Source organism: Vombatus ursinus, unplaced genomic scaffold (genome assembly GCF_900497805.2).
Source record: "Vombatus ursinus unplaced genomic scaffold, bare-nosed wombat genome assembly UNPS02014812.1, whole genome shotgun sequence".
Taxonomy (NCBI): Eukaryota; Metazoa; Chordata; class Mammalia; order Diprotodontia; family Vombatidae; genus Vombatus; species Vombatus ursinus.
This window is the reverse complement of record NW_020954590.1, coordinates 63,239,121-63,258,785: the sequence shown is the minus strand read 5'-3', so window position 1 is coordinate 63,258,785 and position 19,665 is coordinate 63,239,121. Positions and strand designations below refer to the sequence as shown.

Below are 19,665 nucleotides of genomic sequence, written 5' to 3'. Positions count from 1 at the left end.
TGTTCTGAAACTATGTGCTCTTGAAAACATGTCAGTAAACTGAGCAAATATGAGTGTTACAATTTCAATACACATTTTTCCCTCCTTAAATGTTCAATACATTAAGTAAAGTACTTGACAACCATCCATGCTTTCTGTACATTAAATGTTATTCACTTAGGTTTTGGCACATAATTTAACAAATAAATCTCTTATAATCGAGGCTTTTTTTCTGGCTAAAACCATAGCCTAAGCAGCTGCTTGTGTTTTTCTCTCCTTTGGGGTCCCATTGGTGTGTGGGTGTTTACATGGCAGTGTGCTTGGAAGGAGCAAAGGAGAAACCATAAACAGTGTCATGTTTCACTAGCAAAAATGGTCATGAATTTTGTTAAAATCCTAGAATACTTTATTGACCATACAGTGTTACAGATCAATAAGCAGGTTTTTTTTTTCTTCCTTTAATGTTTTCGTAAGTCACTGAAAAAGTATGTAGCATAAGACCTCTAGAAGGGTCTGCTTTAGGGTTTGGGCACCTCCAGCCATCAGCTTAATTTGATATAGCCTTGCTAACCTGATTTATGCCTATAGTTACAAAATGACATCACTTAAAAGTCTACCTTCAAAAATTACAAAATGGAGCTGTTACTCTGACAAATGTGTTTTTTTTTTGTCTCTGTCACTCCGTTTTCAAGTGGTGTCTGTTTTAAATGTGTGTATGTCTTTGTGTATATGTTATGTTTCTCTTATGTGTTTCATCTTCTTTATTCTCTCTGTCTCTTCTTTTCTCCCATTTTCTCTCTTGCCTATTTCACTAAAGTAGTCATAAATTGAAAACTCAAATATATTTAAGTGAGAGTGGCACTGTGGTATAATGAATATAGGCCTCAGTCAAGAAAACCTGGGTTCAAGTCCCACCTGACAGATGCTGTCTGTATGACCCTGAACAATTTATTGAACTTCTCTCTGCCCTAAGCATTTAAGACCATAATTTGCCAAATGGTTATGGATCTGCATTGGTAAGAAGAGTTGACTCATGTATCATACACTGATGAAATAATAATAAATAATAATAATAATAACAATTAACATTTGTATAGCACCTACCATGTGCCCGGCACTGTGCTAAATGCATTAAAAATAGCTCTTTTGGTTCTCACAACAACCCTAGCAGGTAGGTGCTTTTATTATCCCCATTTTACAGTTGAGGAAACTGAGGCAAGCAGAAGTTAAATAACTTGCCCAAAATCACACATCTGGGAAATATCTGAGGGTGGATTTGAACTGGAGTCTTTCTCATTCCAGCCCCAGTTCTGTATCTACTGTACCACCCAGCTGCCAGATCTGACCTGAACAAAACAAAACAAAACAAAAATACCAAAATGTGCTTTTTAGTTTATTGGATTAATTGAATAATTACTCATTTCTAAAGCACTTCTGAATTACTCTTTTGCCCCCCTCATTCCCTACCTTATCCTTCTCTCTGGCATGCTGTATACCTCTAATAGAGTGAGGCAGGGACCTTGACTTATATTATTTGTATCCCCAGTATAGAAGCACAGTGCTTTATACATAATGAAGCTTAGGAAACATTTGGTGAATTCAATTTAATGATTTAAAAATATATACATATGAAATTATGATGATCAAGATTATCCCCAAACAAGAAATATGAGAAGGCATTTCTCTTCCTTCCTCGCAGAAATGGGGAATTATAGTTATGGAACATTACAAAGAATGTCAGAATTTTTAATGTGGTTGTTTAGATTTACTGGACTGGTTTCTTTTCTCTTTAAAAAAAATTTTTTTTTAAAGGATGACTTTCTGAGGGAGGATGGTTATATTGGATAGGTAGGTCATATAAAAACAAAAGATATTAAATAAAAATGTATTTTTAAAATAACTGTACCCCCAAAAAATTACCATAAATTTCATCCACCTCCCACCAAAATAAAATAAAAGATCCAGGTTACTTCTATTGCTCTCAGTTGATTTTTTTAAATGTGGGTCAGTTACGCTTGATAAAAAATCGAAAGACTCCTTACTCCTAATATGGTAGACATAATAAAAAGGTTGGTTTGAATTTTAATTCCACTGAACTTGTGTGATCTGAGTTAAAAATTTCTGTGTTTCCATCATGCTAAGTTCCAAATGGTTATTTGTCATTTATCTCGTAGGCATTATGGGGATTGAAGGATATCATCTGAACAGCCCTAGAAGATTCTTGAAAGAAAGAAGCTCATATATATAACTATCAGATTACTCCTAACCCCTGTAGCTCTTTTGTTATTTTTGCAGTGACAGCAACTGCATAATCATAGTTGGACTCTGTCATTGTATTAGAGTAATAAATATCCCCAATAGAGAGAGATGCATAATGGATAGTATTGGGGGGGAAGGGAAGTGCTAGAATAGGAATCAAAAGACCTGAGTTCTTATCCTAACTTTATTAATTACTTTAGGCAAGGCACTTAATCTCTCTGACCCTCAGTTTTCTAATCTACAAATTAAGGATAATACCCTCACTACCTCCCATGGGAAGCCACTTTGGAAATTGTAAAATGCTTTTCAAATCTTGACATGTCAAAACAGTGAGCTAAATCTAACCAAATAAGTTTTTCATTGAGACTAATCATCATACTTTGTTTGGGTTTCTTCTTTGCATTTATCACATTTTGTCATGCTTTATCATTGTATATATTTCTTATCCTCTTTTCTCCAGTTAGGTTGTAAAGTAAAGGTTGTAAAGGACTCTACTCCCCCCCCCCCCATTTTTGTATACAGAGCACTCAGCACATACTTTCAGGGGCAGATGGGATTCTGATCTCATCAGTATGGGCCTCCTTCCTCCAGTAAAGACTATAATCCATCCATGTTTTCTGCCCTCTTCAATTCTCTCATTCATATCCTAGAGGACCAGCTTCTTATGACAGAAACCTTTCTCTGGGGTCTTTAAATATTTTCCTGGTTGTCAATGCAGCACTCAGGTTAACCATATGTTATCCCCCACATTTTCTGTGACCATCCTGTTTTCTATTCCAATAATAACGTATCTTTGCTGATTTCTTCTAAGCCACTTCTTAGGTTTAAGTTATCACTGATAATATGCTGACTCACTCATTCCCTCACCAGGTGACCATTGAAACACTTAGCTCTTAGTAGTCACTGCATATAATTATTAGGGATAAATAGAAACTGCTTTACGTAGGTTCAAAAAAGATGGAGTCTTGTATCCCTACTTTATATCCCTAATGCTTAGCGCAATACCTGCACATAGTAGCTACTTAATAATTACTAGTTGACTGATTGACATTAATAAAATTATAGTATCCAGAGTAAGAAACAGACCTCATGTGCATTTTGCCTGGTTTTTAAAACCTATCAAAATGAAAAGCCCTGAGTGCTGTGCCTAATTAGATCACAGTAGAAGGATGATCAGTTTGACGGGCTACATTTAGGAGTACCGACAAGCTGGAGTTTGCTCAGAGGAGGGAAATCAGGATGGTGAGAGAATTAGAAATCTTGCAAATGTTAAGATAAGCTAAAGAAACTGAAGATGTTGAACCTAGACAAGATGTTTAGGTAGCAGGTAGCTTCCTTTAGACATCTGAGGGGCCTTCATGTGGAAGATCAATCAGGCTTACCCTCTGCGGCTCTGAAAGGAACTAGCACTGAGAAGTTACAGAGAGTTGAAAGTGAACGAATGTAGACATTGCAGGAATTTTTTTTTTTTAAGTTTTTCCTAGGTTTCCTAGCAAAAGGTTTTTGAAATGTCTTGCCTTCATATCAGCTAAACTGAAAGAGGATTCTGTTGTTGTCTGTTGGTGTTGGTGATTACCCTGTACATGGCAGCAACCCTCTTCATGGCATACTTTTTTTCATCTTTAAAATAAGAAGGCTGGACGAGATGATTTCCAGGTGCTTTCTAGTTCTACAATTCTTTGACTAAATATTAACAATTACATTGAAAAGATTCAGAAGTCCTAGGGACCTGCCCCCTTTTTTCTTTTTCCAAATCATGTTTCATCTTTCCTACCCCAGTCTATTCCCTGATTGATTACAGACAAGTAGCACAGACCATTTCCCATAAAGCCTATGGTTTATTTTGATTGATTGTGATTATCCCTTTCCCCCACAGACAGCTCTAGTACAGGCTAAGTGGAACATTAACATTTTTCCTTTATATTCTGATTGGTTTTAGAAATTGCACAAAAATCTCAGATTTGTCATTCTTCATTTATGTTTCTTAGGGATTTAATACATCTTTGGGAGGAGCAGAGATACAAGGACTTGCCTGTCTCCCCTGCCAGAAATTCTGTCCCTCCTCACCTCCACTCTTAGAATTCCTAACACTTTCAAGACTCATCTCAAGGGCCACCTTCTAAACACGGCCTCCAAATGTTAGTGCGTGACAAGTTCCTTTATATTTCCTTTGTATTTTGGATTTATTAGTATATATGCTGTTCCTCCCCTCTCCCCTCCCAACAGAAAGCAAACTCCCAGAGGGCAGGGACTCTTTCCTTTTTGTCTTCATATCTCCAGCACCTAGCACAGTGCCTGACACTGTTGAGTAATTGTTTGCCTACTCTTGTCTTGGAGTGAATACAATTTTCCACCTATGGTTTAAAAAGTCTTGCTGGATTCTGGACCCTATGCTAAAAGGAACCACCCAAAGATATCCTCCCTACCCTTTTCTTCAATATATAATATCAACTCCAGAGAGGAAAAAATGGAACTCCCATATCACAGATCTCTACCATATATCATTTCTTAACCTGTTGTGCCTATTCTTGTACAGATCAACCAAGTGTTAGTTAAGCACCTAATTTTTCACTGTTCATCAATGCGTGGAACAGTATAGGGGAATATTATAAAAAAGGTAGACACTGATTCTTATTATTGCATTAGACTCTGAGCTGCTTGAGAAAAGGGATGGTCTTTGGCCTTTTTTTGTATCCCAAGTGTTCAACACAGTTCCTGGCACAGAGCAAGCACTTAATAAATACTTTCTTGAGTTGACATACTTGGAAAATAACATTAGAGAGGGGCTACACTTTATGGAGTGCTTGAAAACCTAACAGATGACTTGACTTGGTGGACACTAGAAAATTATTGTTGGTTTTTAAGTAGAAGTGACATGATGAAAAACATGTTTCAGGAAAAGAAGTTTGATAGAGTTACACAAGATGAATTGAGAGTGGGGCTTTGGGAGAGAGGGATGACAAGAGTTAGACTAGCTAAGAAATTGTTGCAATAATACTGGTGTAAGGGGATGAGGACCATGTTTATGCAAAGATGGAGAGGAAAGACATTTCAAAGGAAGAAAATGAAAGATTTCTGTCATATATAAGGCCTGTAGCATAATAATGTTAGGATTGAATGTGGAGAAGTAAGACTTTTTAAAAAAAAATCAATTGCTATTTGTTTTCTCACTACCAAAAAAGAAAACATATTTAATACTGAGAAAGCAAACAACCAAAATCCAGTTTTCTGTTTTTCAAAAACCAGGGTGAAATCAGTTCTGTGCCAGGAAACAGGATTGGTCAACTAGACTATACCAAGGAATGGAGTCTACTTTGAACCCACGCAGCAGGGGTATTTATTTAACTGAAGTCTAGTGTTTCAAAATTGACCACCATTTTTTGTTGACTTGTATAAAATCTCAATTATAGTTCTTCAGGGAATAAATATGAAAGCTTGCAGATGGTTTATAATGAAATTCGTTATTCCTTTCAGAGTATTTGTTTTCTGCTCTTGAACTCTTAAGTCTTGCTTGATTTTATCATGTACAAATAAAATTTTATTCTCACAACAGATGAAGTAGATAATATGGATAGGGTCAGTATAGTATAAGTATATAGATAACAGGCTTTGCCCTAGTATTATCCTATTTCATTTGATTTACACAGATATTTTGCTCCAACTGGCACCTCTAATTGCCCTTCTTCCAGTTGAACTTTTTATTAGCCAGCTGCTGATAGGGACAAAAGGGCAATTTAATATGCTTTAATTATCTATTGATTATTAATGATCATGCACTTAAAAGTGCTAAAATTCTCTAAACCTGGGGCAGAAAGTGTCCTAAGAATATGTCCAAATCCAGGCTGTATTCTGAATGTTGTTAAGTTTCTCTCTCTCTCTCTCTCTTCCTCTCTTTTCATATCCATATCTGGTTTTATTTTTTAGCTATATCCATCAAATACTTTCTGCTTTATTTTACCAGAGTTATTTTCTTCCAATAGGGTATCAGCTTGAGGCAGAAATCATAAGCATAACCAGCAATGAGGGAAATCCAAAATATTTTAAGAGCTTTCATTAGGAGAAGGATAAAGAAAATAAATGACCCTTTCCTCATCAATATCTGTTTCTGTGTGCTGTATTATTTACTACCATATCATGCTTAGAAGAATGATGGAGTAGTTCTGACCCATGCATGTTTCACGTTAGAGCCCAGTGAGTCATAGACAGACTTAAAATTAGTACTTCTAAGGGCCCTTCAGTTTACATAATACAACCTCCCGCAATAGAACAGGCTCAAGTTTCCAGACTAAAACCATTCCCTTTGGAAGGATCACTTCATCAATTTTTCAAAGCTATCTTTGTGAGAGACTGGCCATAGGTCAACTGACCTGAATGTTTCAGGTCAAGTGACCCAACTATCAAAAAGCTTTCCCGGATGTTTAACCCCAGAGCTCCTTTATTATTGCGTGAGGCCATTACTTTGCCTCCCTTCCTCAAATATTGCTGCTGAGCAGGTGATGATTTCTTTATTTGGAAGAATATCATGCTTTTCCTGCTTGGTATATACACAAGTCAGATATTTAAAAGAAATTCACCAAGATCTTTCCATAGAGAAATTAAATCCGCCAAACTAGAATGTCCCCAATACCTGCCCTAATTTGATTTCTTCTTCTTTTAAAATGAGAACTGTTGAAGTTTTCCATTATCTGTGATTTTGCCATTTCTTCACATCCTCAAATATAATCAGTAACAGCTCAGGGATTTCATCAGCCAGTTCTCTGAGTACTTTATGCTGTTTGTCCACAAGCTTCAGTTAACTTGAAATGGTCTGACCATGTGATGTCTCAAATCCTAGGGAAGGCTTAGTGAAAAGAGCGTTGGAGTTGGTGGAGACGTGGGTTTGTATCCTGCCTCTGGCACTTCCTAGGTGTATGACCTTGGGCAGTTCACTTAAATTCTTCAAGTCTTAGTTTCTTCATCTGTAAAACAGTGATTGTAATTTGTGCACTGCTTACATACTTCTGTGGATTGTTGTAAGGAAAGTAAATCTAAAAGTGTTTTGTGTGTGTGTGTGTGTGTGTATATGTATATATACATATATATGAATTATTAGTAAGAGGTGAGAGCAATATTAAGTGAGCAGAGTACTATTACCAATTTCAACAGCACTTTAAAGTATTTCAGTTTCAAATTTCAGTTGGCATTTCAATAGCTCTTCAAAGTTTGTGAAGCACTTTACACACATTTTTCTTATTTGAACTTAACAACAGTACTGTGAAGGAGCCACTACCTTTATTATTATTTCGATTTTACAGATAAACAAAGTGAGGCCTAAAAAAGTTAAAGTGACTTGCCTAGGGGTCACACAGTTAATAAGTTTCAGAGGTGGGATTTGAACCCATATCTTGTCCCTCCAGAGCCTTTCTTGATTTCTGCTGTGCTTTGGTCAGTGTTTGTTGTTTGGAAAACAGCTTCTTTCCTATCATTCTGTGATATTTGACAGGGGCCAGTTGCAGGCCATGCAGAGAACACACTTTAGCAGAATGCTGTTTGCTTATTTGCATTCTGGATGTCCAGGTGGCCACTAGATTGGTTTTTGTTGTAATGACCTTTTTTGCTTCCTTTTGTATTCCTAGATTAAAATTGTATCTTGCTTAAATGGATAGCAAAGAGCACAGTCATAGCTAAGAAAAGGATTTGGCATAGACAATGCTCAGTATCTGTTTTCCAGTAAGCCTTCTTGCCCCAAACTTCCCAATCTCCCAACACCCCCTCTTCCCTCCCCCCACCCCAGGCATGTTTTACTGAATCATCTGACAAGTGGCAAAGTTTACATCTGGCTTTGACTTCCTTTGTGTATCCCTTCTTTTGCTAGCTTTTGTTAGAAAGTCATTTTTCCATTCTTTGTTTCTGACTGCCAAAATATTTTTTTCCATTGTCCAGTGTTAAAGCCACTCTTGTGCCCTTCTAAGCTACAACCACAGTGACCAGACTTTGAACATGCTAAGCTTTAGATTTTGATAAGTTTAAGGGCTATCAACTGTGATCTACCTAAGACAGAGGAGGCAAACTGCAACAGGCATTACTTTTCATCAAGCTATGTGGGTAGGGATTTTAAAGCATAAGCAAGAATATATTCAGAGTATAAACTTGGTTCCTTGGTTCTTGCTTTTGTTGTTTTAGCTGCCCCTGGATGAACATTTTATTATTATATATTAATTCTTGTGAGACTCTAGGTCCTGCAGATGGAGCAGCCTCTTACAAATGGAGATGTTTTATTTACCCATCAAAGACAATTCAGCTTCCTCCCTCTCTCGGAACACAGCTTGACAGTAACATCTTAGAACAGATGTTTCAGCAACCTCCAGATGTTTTTGTTTGGTGGCACAAAGACTATGTTTTTCATGGAATGGTCTGTTAAAAAATCCGTTCCCCTATACGGAGGTTGAGGTAGCGTGTATGTGTGTGTAAATTGATTTCACATTAAGGTTGGGAGGAGGGTGCATTTAACTCTTTAGGTGGTCTCTGGAATTTAATTTCCACAGACTCAATTTTTCCAGTTTGTGGGATTGACAGAGCTCATAGACATGTTGTGAAAAAAAAAAAAATAGTTCAGCCTCAGATACCCAAAATGGATTGGTTTAAGTATCCTAAGCCCCTTTTGTCAAAAACAGGAATCCCAACAGAGTTCTCAGAAAGTTAAACAAATACTTTGAGGGAATGTGAGCATTCCCATTGGGCAGCTGCTTGTTTTTCCCTTCCCTTGAGAAGTCCATTGGAGGGACTTTTTACCCTTATTAACTTAGAAAAGAATTGCCGTCACGAGCTATACTTGGGATAGCATAGGATATGATTTCAGAGACTCTTCCAACAAACATGTAGTAGTTTTTTAATTATTAAGACATGTGCTATTTTAGCAGAAAACATTTTTTACTTAACTATGTGGGGTCGGGAGAGGGTATTATTTTGAAAATATCGAATAAATGGAATTGGATCATGTTTACCACAACTGTCTTGTCTCCTGGCCTACTTCCTAACCTTTAGTGACTCACCAATTAGAAGCTGTGTGTGTGTAGGTGTGTATACAACATATCTATAGAAATGTTTGTGTATATATGTTAGGGAGATAATAAGAGATATTGATTAAGTGCTGTGCTTTACTGTCAATTCCTAGAATCAGATTTATAGCAGTTAGGACCTTGGAAGGCATGGAGTTAGGGACCCTGAGTTCAAAGCCAGGCTCTGCCACTTTGTGTAAAAACCACAAGGTAGTCACTTTACCACCTAGGCCTCAGTTTCCTCATCTGCAAAATGAGGATATTATACTAGATGGCCTTTGAGGTCCCTTCCAGCTTTAGATCAGTGATCCTGTGTGGCACAGGATCACAAGGTATAGGGAGGCAGGCAGTCAGGATAGTTATCCTTAGGAGATGATACTTGAAAGTGTATAACTGACTGTGATTCCTATCTGCATGGTGCTCTAAATGCAGAGAGCGTTTAGGAGAATACCGGGCCTGGAGTAAGGAAGACTCATCTTCCTGAGTTCAAATCTGGCCTCGAACACTTACTAGCTGTGTGACCCCGGGCAAGTCACTTAATCCTGTTTGCCTCAGTTTCCTCATCTGTCAAATGAACTGGAGAAGGAAATGACCAAGCACTCCACTATCTTTTCCAAGAAAACCCCAAATAGGGGAACAAAGAGTCGGATATGACTGAACAACAACAAAAACTTTGGGACAAATTACTTTAACCCTCTATGCCCCAGTTTTTTCATCTGTAAAATGAAGGGATTGACCCAGATGACCTCCGAGTTTCCTTCCTGTTCCAAAGCCATGATCCTTTAATCCTCATATGAATCAAATTTTAAAGCCTTCCTTCCTGATGAGATACAAAACACTGCCATGAGCTCAAAGGGCACCTCCAGGGGAGGTGTCGTGCCATGTTGACCTTGTGGTCATTGTTTTCTTTTTAGTCTGGGCCTTGATGGACTTCAGAACTTCTAACCCCCTCTCAGAGCGAGCGGTCAACATATTACCATTGGCAGTGAAGATTTTAATGCACTGTTCTTGGGCTGTTAATGTTCATAGTGGTATTTGCAGTAACAAACTTTGTGAAGAGAGGAATTAATTTGTGGTGACTTAGACTCAACCTTCCTGTGAGGCAGGAGTTTTTAATATATATAATACTGTCTAGTACTGAGCAGAAGAGAAAGCATTTGAAGTGTTTCTAGATACTGTTTCCTTGAATCCCATTTCTTTATAACCTGATTTTTATGTTAAGGGGAGGAACCCCCAATATATTTTGAACCTACTCACACCACAGCTTAGAATGGAAGTAAAAGACCCATTTTCAAGGGACCTGCATTTCTAGGAATTGTTATGCTCTGGGTCAAATTATTTCTTCAATATACACAATAAAGAATAACCAGTAGTATTCTTGCCTAATCGGGCCAGTGTTCTGACAAGGTCCTACAATTTTCTCCAACTTCTGTTACCCTAGCAGGAGTGCAGTCTCCTACCACTGAAGTCATTTCTCTATTGAAAAATGTTTGTTTCTCATACAGTGTGAAATCTGCCTCATCAGAGCTTTTAACTGCTTTCTTTGATTCTGAAAGTGTTAGAATACAAACAGAATTCAGAAAATAACTATTGATAAAAGCTAAAAGCCTTTACTTGGTCCCATGCTCTCAGTCAGAAGCATTAAAAGATGAATTTTTTAATACAGAAAAAGTGCTACAACTAAAGTGCTGAGACTGTGTAGAAATATATTAAGTTGTGTCTTTATCTGTACAAGATACCATTTAAGTAAAAAATCCAGGTCCATGGGCTAGGGGTATGTTGCTAATATATATGAAACATAATTAAGATTAATTTACTATAGAAGGTAGATTAAATCTATAAGATTTAAAGTAAGTTCACTGTCTGGGAAGAGTTAATTGCTAATTTTATTTCAAAACAGAAATTTCCAGTAGACATCTATTCATCTTAATTCTGGAGACTCTTTTTTCACCATAACAGAATAATGTGAGCACAAAATAAATGAGGATTTTTTTTTTCATTCATTTTCTAGCTGGTTAGAACTTTCCCTTGAAGTGATTTTTCCAATAATCAGAAGACTTCCCCAAAGGATAACGGGGATCAGAGATGTGTGCAGTTGCCACAGTGACAGCTGTCCAGTGTAAACATCTCACTCACAGTACTTCTGTTTATCATCTGTTTTCAGGGCAGTTTAAGCTGCTGGAACAAGACCGGGATATTAAGGAACCAGTGCAGTATTTTAACAGTGTGGAGGAGGTGGCGAAAGCATTTCCTGAACGAGTTTACGTCATGGAGGAAATAACATTCAACGTGAAGGTAGCCCTAACGAACAAATATTTATCCCTGCTCGAGTGTTTTAACTTTTAAGCCTTTATGTACATAATAAATCCACATCTGTCCCTCACAGAGAGTGCTTATGAAGCCTGACTTTTACTTACGACTTCAGGTTGGTGGGAGCATAACAGACTGAGACCAGAGCCCATGTGTGATGAAACTACTTGCTATCCCCATCAGACTCACACATTTGATTACAATAAGCTGTTGCTAGAGTTGTAAAAAATATTTAAAAGACAATCTCCTGACCTGTCCCTAAAGTTCTTTGGACTTTTCCCTGGTATATAATAGTGATTGACAAATCTCTGGAGTAAGATGAGTTGCCAAGGGATATGTCCTGGGCACATCTATAACACTCTCCTGAAGTCTTGCTAGGACTCATTGCATTGGGGATCCCATGGAGGTGATATAATTGGATTATAATAATACTCTTGATAGGGGAGAGTGAGTGAGTGTGTGTGTGTGTGTGTGTGTGTATACGTACACACGTACACACGTACTCACACCTTAATACCAAATCTGACCTATAGCATATGTGGTTATATTTTAATGAGGTTCCAAATGAAATCTGGGTAAACAAAAATTCTCAATTAATGGTTTATTTTCTGTGCCACCTCCATCTCCTCCCTTTTAGGATAGGAGAAAGAGAAGGATGATAAGAAATCTATCAGGAGTTTTTGTTTTGTTTTGTTTTTTTAAAGAAAGATATGACCAGGTTATTCCTTGAGTTCAGTACCCATTCAGCCCAGTGTTTTACTCCTTCCTCCATGTCTGATACAACAACAATCATGATCGCTCACACTGGGACAGTAATTTAAGGTTTACAAAAGTTTTTTCCTCAGAATAACTTGGTGATAACTTATACAGGGCAAGTAATATTAACCCCACTTTATAGATGAGAGAACTGAGGCTGTGTTCAAGTAACTTGCCCAGATTCATACAGTTTTTCACAGGACTTGAACTCAGGTCTTCTAACTCTTAAGTTCTTAAGTTCAGTGCTTCCTTAAGTATCTGAAGCTCATTTTTTTTCAGAAAGATGCCTAGTCATCAAAAAAAGTATAAATTTGGTTTACCACGTTTTTACTAAGGCCGGAAGTGATATTAATATATCTTGAAAATTTTTGACTGCAAGGGTTAAAACAAAGGGTTTTCTGATCATTATTGAGATAAGTAGGAAATTATTAAACAGAACCACCCCTTTCTCTGAACATTCCAGGTAATTGAGGTTTTACTGTATTTTTATAGTTAGGTGGCAGGTTTCCAGCTGTTGGAAGTCTGCACTGAGTATAAGACAGACTTACCATTTATGTGGAGTGGTGTCTGAGCTCAAGTGTGCGCCAGCATTGAAGCCAGTGAGTCACTCCACCTACACCTCTTAGAAAAAGAAGGGGAAAAAATGTCCCAAGACAACCTCTTAATTGGAGATGTTGATCTGCTTGTTTTAATTGACTTTTTAACTTCCTGTCCTGAAAAACAGCTGCTGTGTTCCACCCTTTAAGTTGCCATGCTTAAGAATAATTAGAGAAGGAATTTTCATTTATTTGCAGAACCTTCAGAAAATAAATTACATTCAGGGTTGGGGTTTTTAATTTTCAAGGGTTTTTTGTTTTTTGTTTTGGTTATTTCAATGATAGTGGATACAGTCTCTGGATGTCTTCATTTACCACGTGTTTTGTGAGAATTTATGTGTTTGTTTTCTTTAAAACTGCAACTTTCTTTGAGTAGAGTTGTTGGAATTTTAATAAGCTGTATTGCAGGTTGGACATAATGACACATTTATAGCTTAGTAATACTAGAGACAGCTAGGTGACAGAGTGGATAGACTCCTATACTAGGAGTCAGGAAGATTCGGATTCAAATCCTGCCTCAGATACTCCTTAACGGTGTGACCCAGTGCAGGATATTTTATTGTTGTTCAGTCGTGTCTAACTCTTTATGATCCCATTTGAGGTTTTCTTGGCAAAGATACTGGAGTGGTTTGCCATTTCCTTCTCTAGCTCATTTCACAGAGGAAGAACTGAGGCAAACAGGGTTAAGTGACTTGCTCAGAGTCACACAGCTAGTAAGTGTCTGAGGCTAGTTTTGAACTCAGGAAGATGAGTCTTCTTTACTGCAGGCCTAGCATTCTTATCTACTTGTCCATCTCTTTGAAACTTAGTTCCATTATTTCTAAAGTGGTGATAATAATTTCACCTAAACTCACTGGGTTGTTGTGAGGATCAAATGAGTTCATGTATGTAAAATGCTTTGTAAATCAACCTTAAAGTGTTTTATAAATGCAAACTTATTATTATAATCCATAGTATTGTTAGTGAATATTGACACATACATAGAAATTCAACCAGATCTATAACTGTGTCTCCTCTTCCAAATCTACCCATGTCTTATGTACTTCAGAATGATTTTTCTACATTATATAATCTTCTGTGGGTAAACTCCCTTTCAATAAACTTACTGAAGTTTGTATTATTTTTTAAGTCATTAGAAAGATGCAACCCCTGTCAAGGTTTATCTCATCTTTTCATGCATTTCACAGTTTTTAAATGCCCAATTGAAATCATCCCTGCCCTCAAGGAGCTTAAAATATCAAATATTTCTCTTTAAAATTTGCTTTCAGGATGTTTTCTCACCTAAATGTCATAGAAATAAGTAAAATTATATTCTTTAGAGTCGAGTGGAAAACCTTTAACTTCATTAACTTTTACACGTGTGTATATTTTCCTCGTTAATACAAAATATTTCCTTATGAAGAGTTAAGCATAAAGATATGTTTTAGTTCCTTGGACTGTTAACAGTTAACGACATTCATTTGTCACATCCTGATTTGCCTCATTCTTTAAAAAATTTGCTTTTTCTTTATTTTATCTTAAATCAGTAAATTCTTACTGTGATGCCATATCTCATTAGGGGTGACCCTGGGTCCTCAAGCCCAGCACTAGGCACTTAGTAGATTCTTTATAAATGCTAGCTGATTGATTGGAAGATCTTACCAAGCTAGAAAGCCTTTCATATAGGAGCACAGTAATAGTATAAATGTTAATAATCCAAAGAAATTTTATTTTTTTTTCAGATGAGCTTGAAATTACCCTGTTATCTTCTTATAGGTCTGCTTTACAGACCAAGTCATTCCACTTTGCAACTCAATGCAAGAAAGGTATAAGAGAACAAGAAAACAATGCTTGTTAGCTCTCCTCAAGCCCAGGACCAGGATAGTTAAGTTCAGAGAGCATCAGTACCAGGTTCACCATTGGTTGGTGTAGTTTGGGGCTCTCTTAACTCTTGAGAACCACCTACCGAGTTAAAAAAGGTCTTGTGATCAATGAGATACATCTGTCTTCTGTGTAGCAAGAGTATTCGTCCTGATGAAATAACAAATCCTTGTATTACCATTGTTTAAAAAAAAAAAACCCAAAGTTTTTCATGTTGTTGTTCAGTTGTTCCTAACTCTTTGCGACCGCAGTTGGGATTTTCTTGGCAAAGATATTGGAGTGGTTTGCTATTTCTTTCTCCAGCTCATTTTAGAGATGAGGAACTGAGACAGAGAGGGTCAAGTGACTTGCCCAGAGTCACATAGCTAGTAAGTATCTGAGGCCAGATTTGAACTTGGGAAGATAATCTTTCCTGACTCCAGGCCGGTGCTCTGTCCATTGTGCCACCTATCTGCCTATCTGAGTTTACATTGGAAATTTGTGTTAACATTAGAAATACATAGGACAAAGCTTTAAAAGTGATTCAGTAGCATCTATAGTTTTGGTTAGATTTGTACAGGTTAAACATGCACATTAATGAATGAATGCTCAGTGCCTGTGGTCGATTAACAATAGGGCTACAATGTGTTATCCCATCTATGTGGTATTTTTGATTGTATCACTGAAATTTCACTGAATCTAATGTGAAATGATACCTTCTATTCATCTAAGGGATAGAAGCTCTAAAACTCTCTCTACCAATGAAATCAGCACTTCCATTGCAATGTGGGATCTTAGAGATTGGCCTGTGGCACCAGAAAGTTAAATGACTTGTCACAGGTCACCCAGCCAGTATACATCAGAGACAGGACTTAGCCCAGGTCTTCTGGCCTCACAGGCGATCTTTCTACCCCCTACACTGTATTGATTCTGTAAATATTTTTTTTAAGTGTATGATTGGTGAAATAAATTGCTTATCCCCTTATACCTACCCTTGTCAAAACTTTTTTTTTACAAAAAAAAAATCTTTTAAATACCTAAAGCAAAGTCCTCTTAAACACTTTCTTTATGAAGCCAGAAATACTTTCTTTATGAAGCCAGGATATTCTTTTGTTATAGAAAGTAATCATAAAGTATTCCAGTAGGAAATATTGATGACTGATTTCATTAACAAAATATAAGACACCTCCCGCCCATCTTAATGTATAAACTCTTGTCTAGATAGTTCTTATATTTGTTTCAGATCTTTTTAGCCTGTATGTTTGCTAATAAGAACTAGTAATTATCATTATTATTAATAATAACAGTTGCTAGCATCTATGTAACACTTTAAGATTTGCAAAATGCTTTACAAACATTCCATTTTCTCCTCACAACAACCCTGAGCATTAAGTGCTATCATTGTCCCCATTATACAGATGAGGAAACTCAGGCAGACAGAGGTTAAGTGATTTTCCCTGGATCACACAACTAGTAAGTATCTGAGGGCATATTTGAACTAAGGTGTTCATGAGCTAGCTTCCTAATAGAAAGAAACAAGCTGAGACCATTTATTTCACCAAGCCCACACACTTTTGTGAACTTTCAGACGTATTATGCTGATATATGGAGATAGAAACATACATGTGGTGTTTATAGTGGGGAGAATATGCATTTTTGTATGTGTGTTATTACCTTTGGAAAAAAACAGGGAAACAGGCTAACACTCATTGGCATGTAAAGCAGAGAGCGGGCAGGTGACATGGTGATTTCCAACTAAATTATTAAAAAGTAGAATTTCATCCTGTCCCACTTCAAACAAAACATGAATAAGACCAAATGAAGTAAATGGGATTTGAAAGAGGCTAATATTTAGAATTAATGGCTAACTATTATAAAAACTTAGCCAAAAGATACAATCCTATGCCTAGAATGTTCACGCTTCTCACTTCCTCCTCCTAGCTTCCCCAGCCTGCTTCACCTTTTCTCTGGTTTCCTCCATGCTAACCCCGCAGTTGTCTTCCCTCTGAAGTTACCTTCAATATTTTATGTGTGTGTATATATGTATGTGTATATATAACATAATATATGATATATTCTATATAATAATATATGATATAATGCAATATATGCACACATAAACACACACACCCCTTGTATATATAGTTATTTGCATGTTGTCTCTCCCATTCCATTAGAATGAGTTCCTATGGTGCAGAGATGGTGTTTTTGCCTGTCATTGTATCCCCAGCACTTTTCCTGGCACATAGTAAGCACTTAATAAATGTTTTGATTAACTGATGGATGTTTATTTGGTATAATGTCACCCCCCCCATGTGTATATACCAATAGATTGTTGTTATTTTCATGAGATCAACTTGTCTGACTCTTATTTTTCAAATGAAGAAACTGAGGCCCATAAAGCTTAACAGCTGATATAATGGAGAGAGTAATGGACTTGGAGCCAGGAAGATCTGAGTTCAAATCCTGCCTTAGATACTTCCTGTCTATGTCACCTGAGCAAGCCATGTAACCTCCATTTCCTCATCTGTACAATGGGAATAATGACAGCGCCACAATTTCACAAGGTTATTTTATTATATATTGTACATAAAAGCTCTTTGCAAGAGCTTCATAAATGTTAATTATTGTCATTGTTGTTGTTAAGTTGCAGAGCTCACAGGATTTCAATACACAGGAACTCATAGGATCATAAATCTGGAATTATGGGACCTTGGAGGCCATCTTGGGGCCTTAAAGGCCCCTCAATTTACAGATGAGGAAACTGAGGGCCAGAGAGTTTAAGTACCACACTCAAGGTAATACAGTTCAATTCAGCAGATGTAATTGGCTGCTTACTCCATGCCAGGTAAGGCCCTGTGCCAGGTGCTGATGACAGACTCTTCTCTCTTGCTTCTAGTGGTTGTTATTGTTGTTGAGACTTACGATTTTGTCAGAGCTCTGGGCCACTTACTACCTCTACTAATGCAGATGAGTCAGTCAGTCAGCATTCATTTATCGGTTGCTTACTATGTGCTAGACTAGGTACTGCACTAAGCGCTGGGGGTACAAAGAGAAGCCAGAACACAGACCCTGCCCTCAAGGAGCTCATGTCTAATTGGGGAGGCAACATGCAAACACCCATGCACATACAGTGTATACACAGATGATGGGAAGTAATCTCAGAGGGAGGCACTAGCAGTTGAAGAGAAGGGAAGGAAGCAAGAAAGCATTTATTAAGTGTCCACTGTGTGCCAATCACTTTGCTGAGCATTTTACGAGTATAATCTCATTTGGTCCTTACAATAACCTTGGGAGATAGGTGCTGTTATCATCCCCATTTCACAGTTGAGGAAACTGAGGCAGTCAGAGGATAAGTGACCTGCCCATGGTCACAGGGATAGTAGGGCTCTGATGTAATATTTGAACTCGGGTCTTCCAGACTCCAGGACCTGCCCTCTATTCACTGTACTACCTAGCTGCACACAAGGAGGAGGACTGGGAATGGCTTTTTTCAGGTGAGGAATTGAGCTGAATCTCGATGGAAGTCTTGAAAGAAGCCAGTAGGCAGAAGTCAAGAGGGAGAGCATTGTGGTGTTAGAGCACAGTCAGTGGTAAAACATAGAGTTGGGAGACAGAGCAAAGGGTGGCAGAAAGGGAGGTGTCAACATTAACTCTTCTGCAACATGTAGTCTTAGAGAGTTGCCTGGTGCACTGAGAGGTTAAGAGACTTACCTAGGGTGACTCAGCCTGCATATGTTAGAGATAGCATTGGAATCTAGGACCTCCGGATTCTGAGCTCTCTCTGCTCTCTACTCCACTGAAAGCTTTTGTTTTTGTCTTTCCTTTTCTAAAAATCCTGGTCTTTGATAGGTGTATCACCATTTTTTTATTTTTATCACCTTATTCTGTTTTGGTGTTTTCTAGGGTTTTATTTTGGGTTGGGGGGGGATGGGAAGGGCTGATATGAGCTTCCTTGGTCTCAGTTTCTTCCACACCCTCATGAACTTTACTCTGAAAGTCAAAAGGTATCTGCCTATCTGAGTCAGCTGCCCTAGCTTCTACCTCACAGAAAATGTGTCTTGGCCTTGAGCTTTATGAGTCATAAGACTCTTAACCATACTGTTCATTAAAGGGGCATTTAAAAAAAATGCTCATTTTAAAACCTGAAGTTCTAAATACTTCAGTATTTTTAAAGTCCAGCCCCAAATGAATACCAGATATTTCTCAAAAATGACAAATCCAAGAACTTCAGTTAAAACTGTATAGCAGACAACTCACTGTACAATTAATATATATTTTTTTAAATATGTCACCTTCTGTAAGGTAGCTTTGGTAATAGTATTGCAAGGATCATTTTTGCTGTCACTAGATGAAACAAGATGATTGAGAAAAGAAACTTAGAAGGTCCTAGGACCTATAGCTGGAAGGGACTTTAGAAATAATCTAGAATCCCACCCCCTACCCCATTTTCAGATGAGGGAACTGAGGTGCAGAAAAGTTAGGTGACTTGTGGACTATCACATAGTAAGTGAAAGAACCTGGAGTCGAACCCAGGTACTGTCTGACTTGAAATCCCATGTTCTTTGCATTACACCACATACTTCCTGTTACTCTTCCTTCTCCAGCTCATTTTACAGATGAGGAAACTGAGGCAGACAGGGTTGCCCAGAGTCACACAGCTAGAAATCATCTGAGGCCAGATTTGAACTCAGGAAGATGAGTCTTCCTAATTCCAGGCTCGACACTGTAGCTGCCCAGACATTCTTATTTTAGTCAAAGCTGGAAACTGTCTGAACAGTTTTACTAGCATCTTTGCAGATTGAGGAAAGGGAGGGGAAAGAGTGGCAATTATCTGTTGGTATTATGGAGCCTGTTGTTTTCCATGTCTGTTCTGCTATAGTTCTATC

At 37.6% G+C, this 19,665-nt stretch overlaps 1 protein-coding gene across 1 annotated transcript in view; it reads left to right on the top strand.

Moving 5' to 3' along the window:
* Window positions 1-19,665, top strand: part of LOC114054221 (GRB2-associated and regulator of MAPK protein 1) — a 205,015-nt gene that overhangs the window by 150,289 nt on the left and 35,061 nt on the right. Inside the window, exon 3 of the mRNA XM_027877393.1 lies at window positions 11,440-11,570. Coding sequence (XP_027733194.1) covers window positions 11,440-11,570 — 131 coding nt within the window. The remainder of the gene's footprint in view (window positions 1-11,439; window positions 11,571-19,665) is intronic.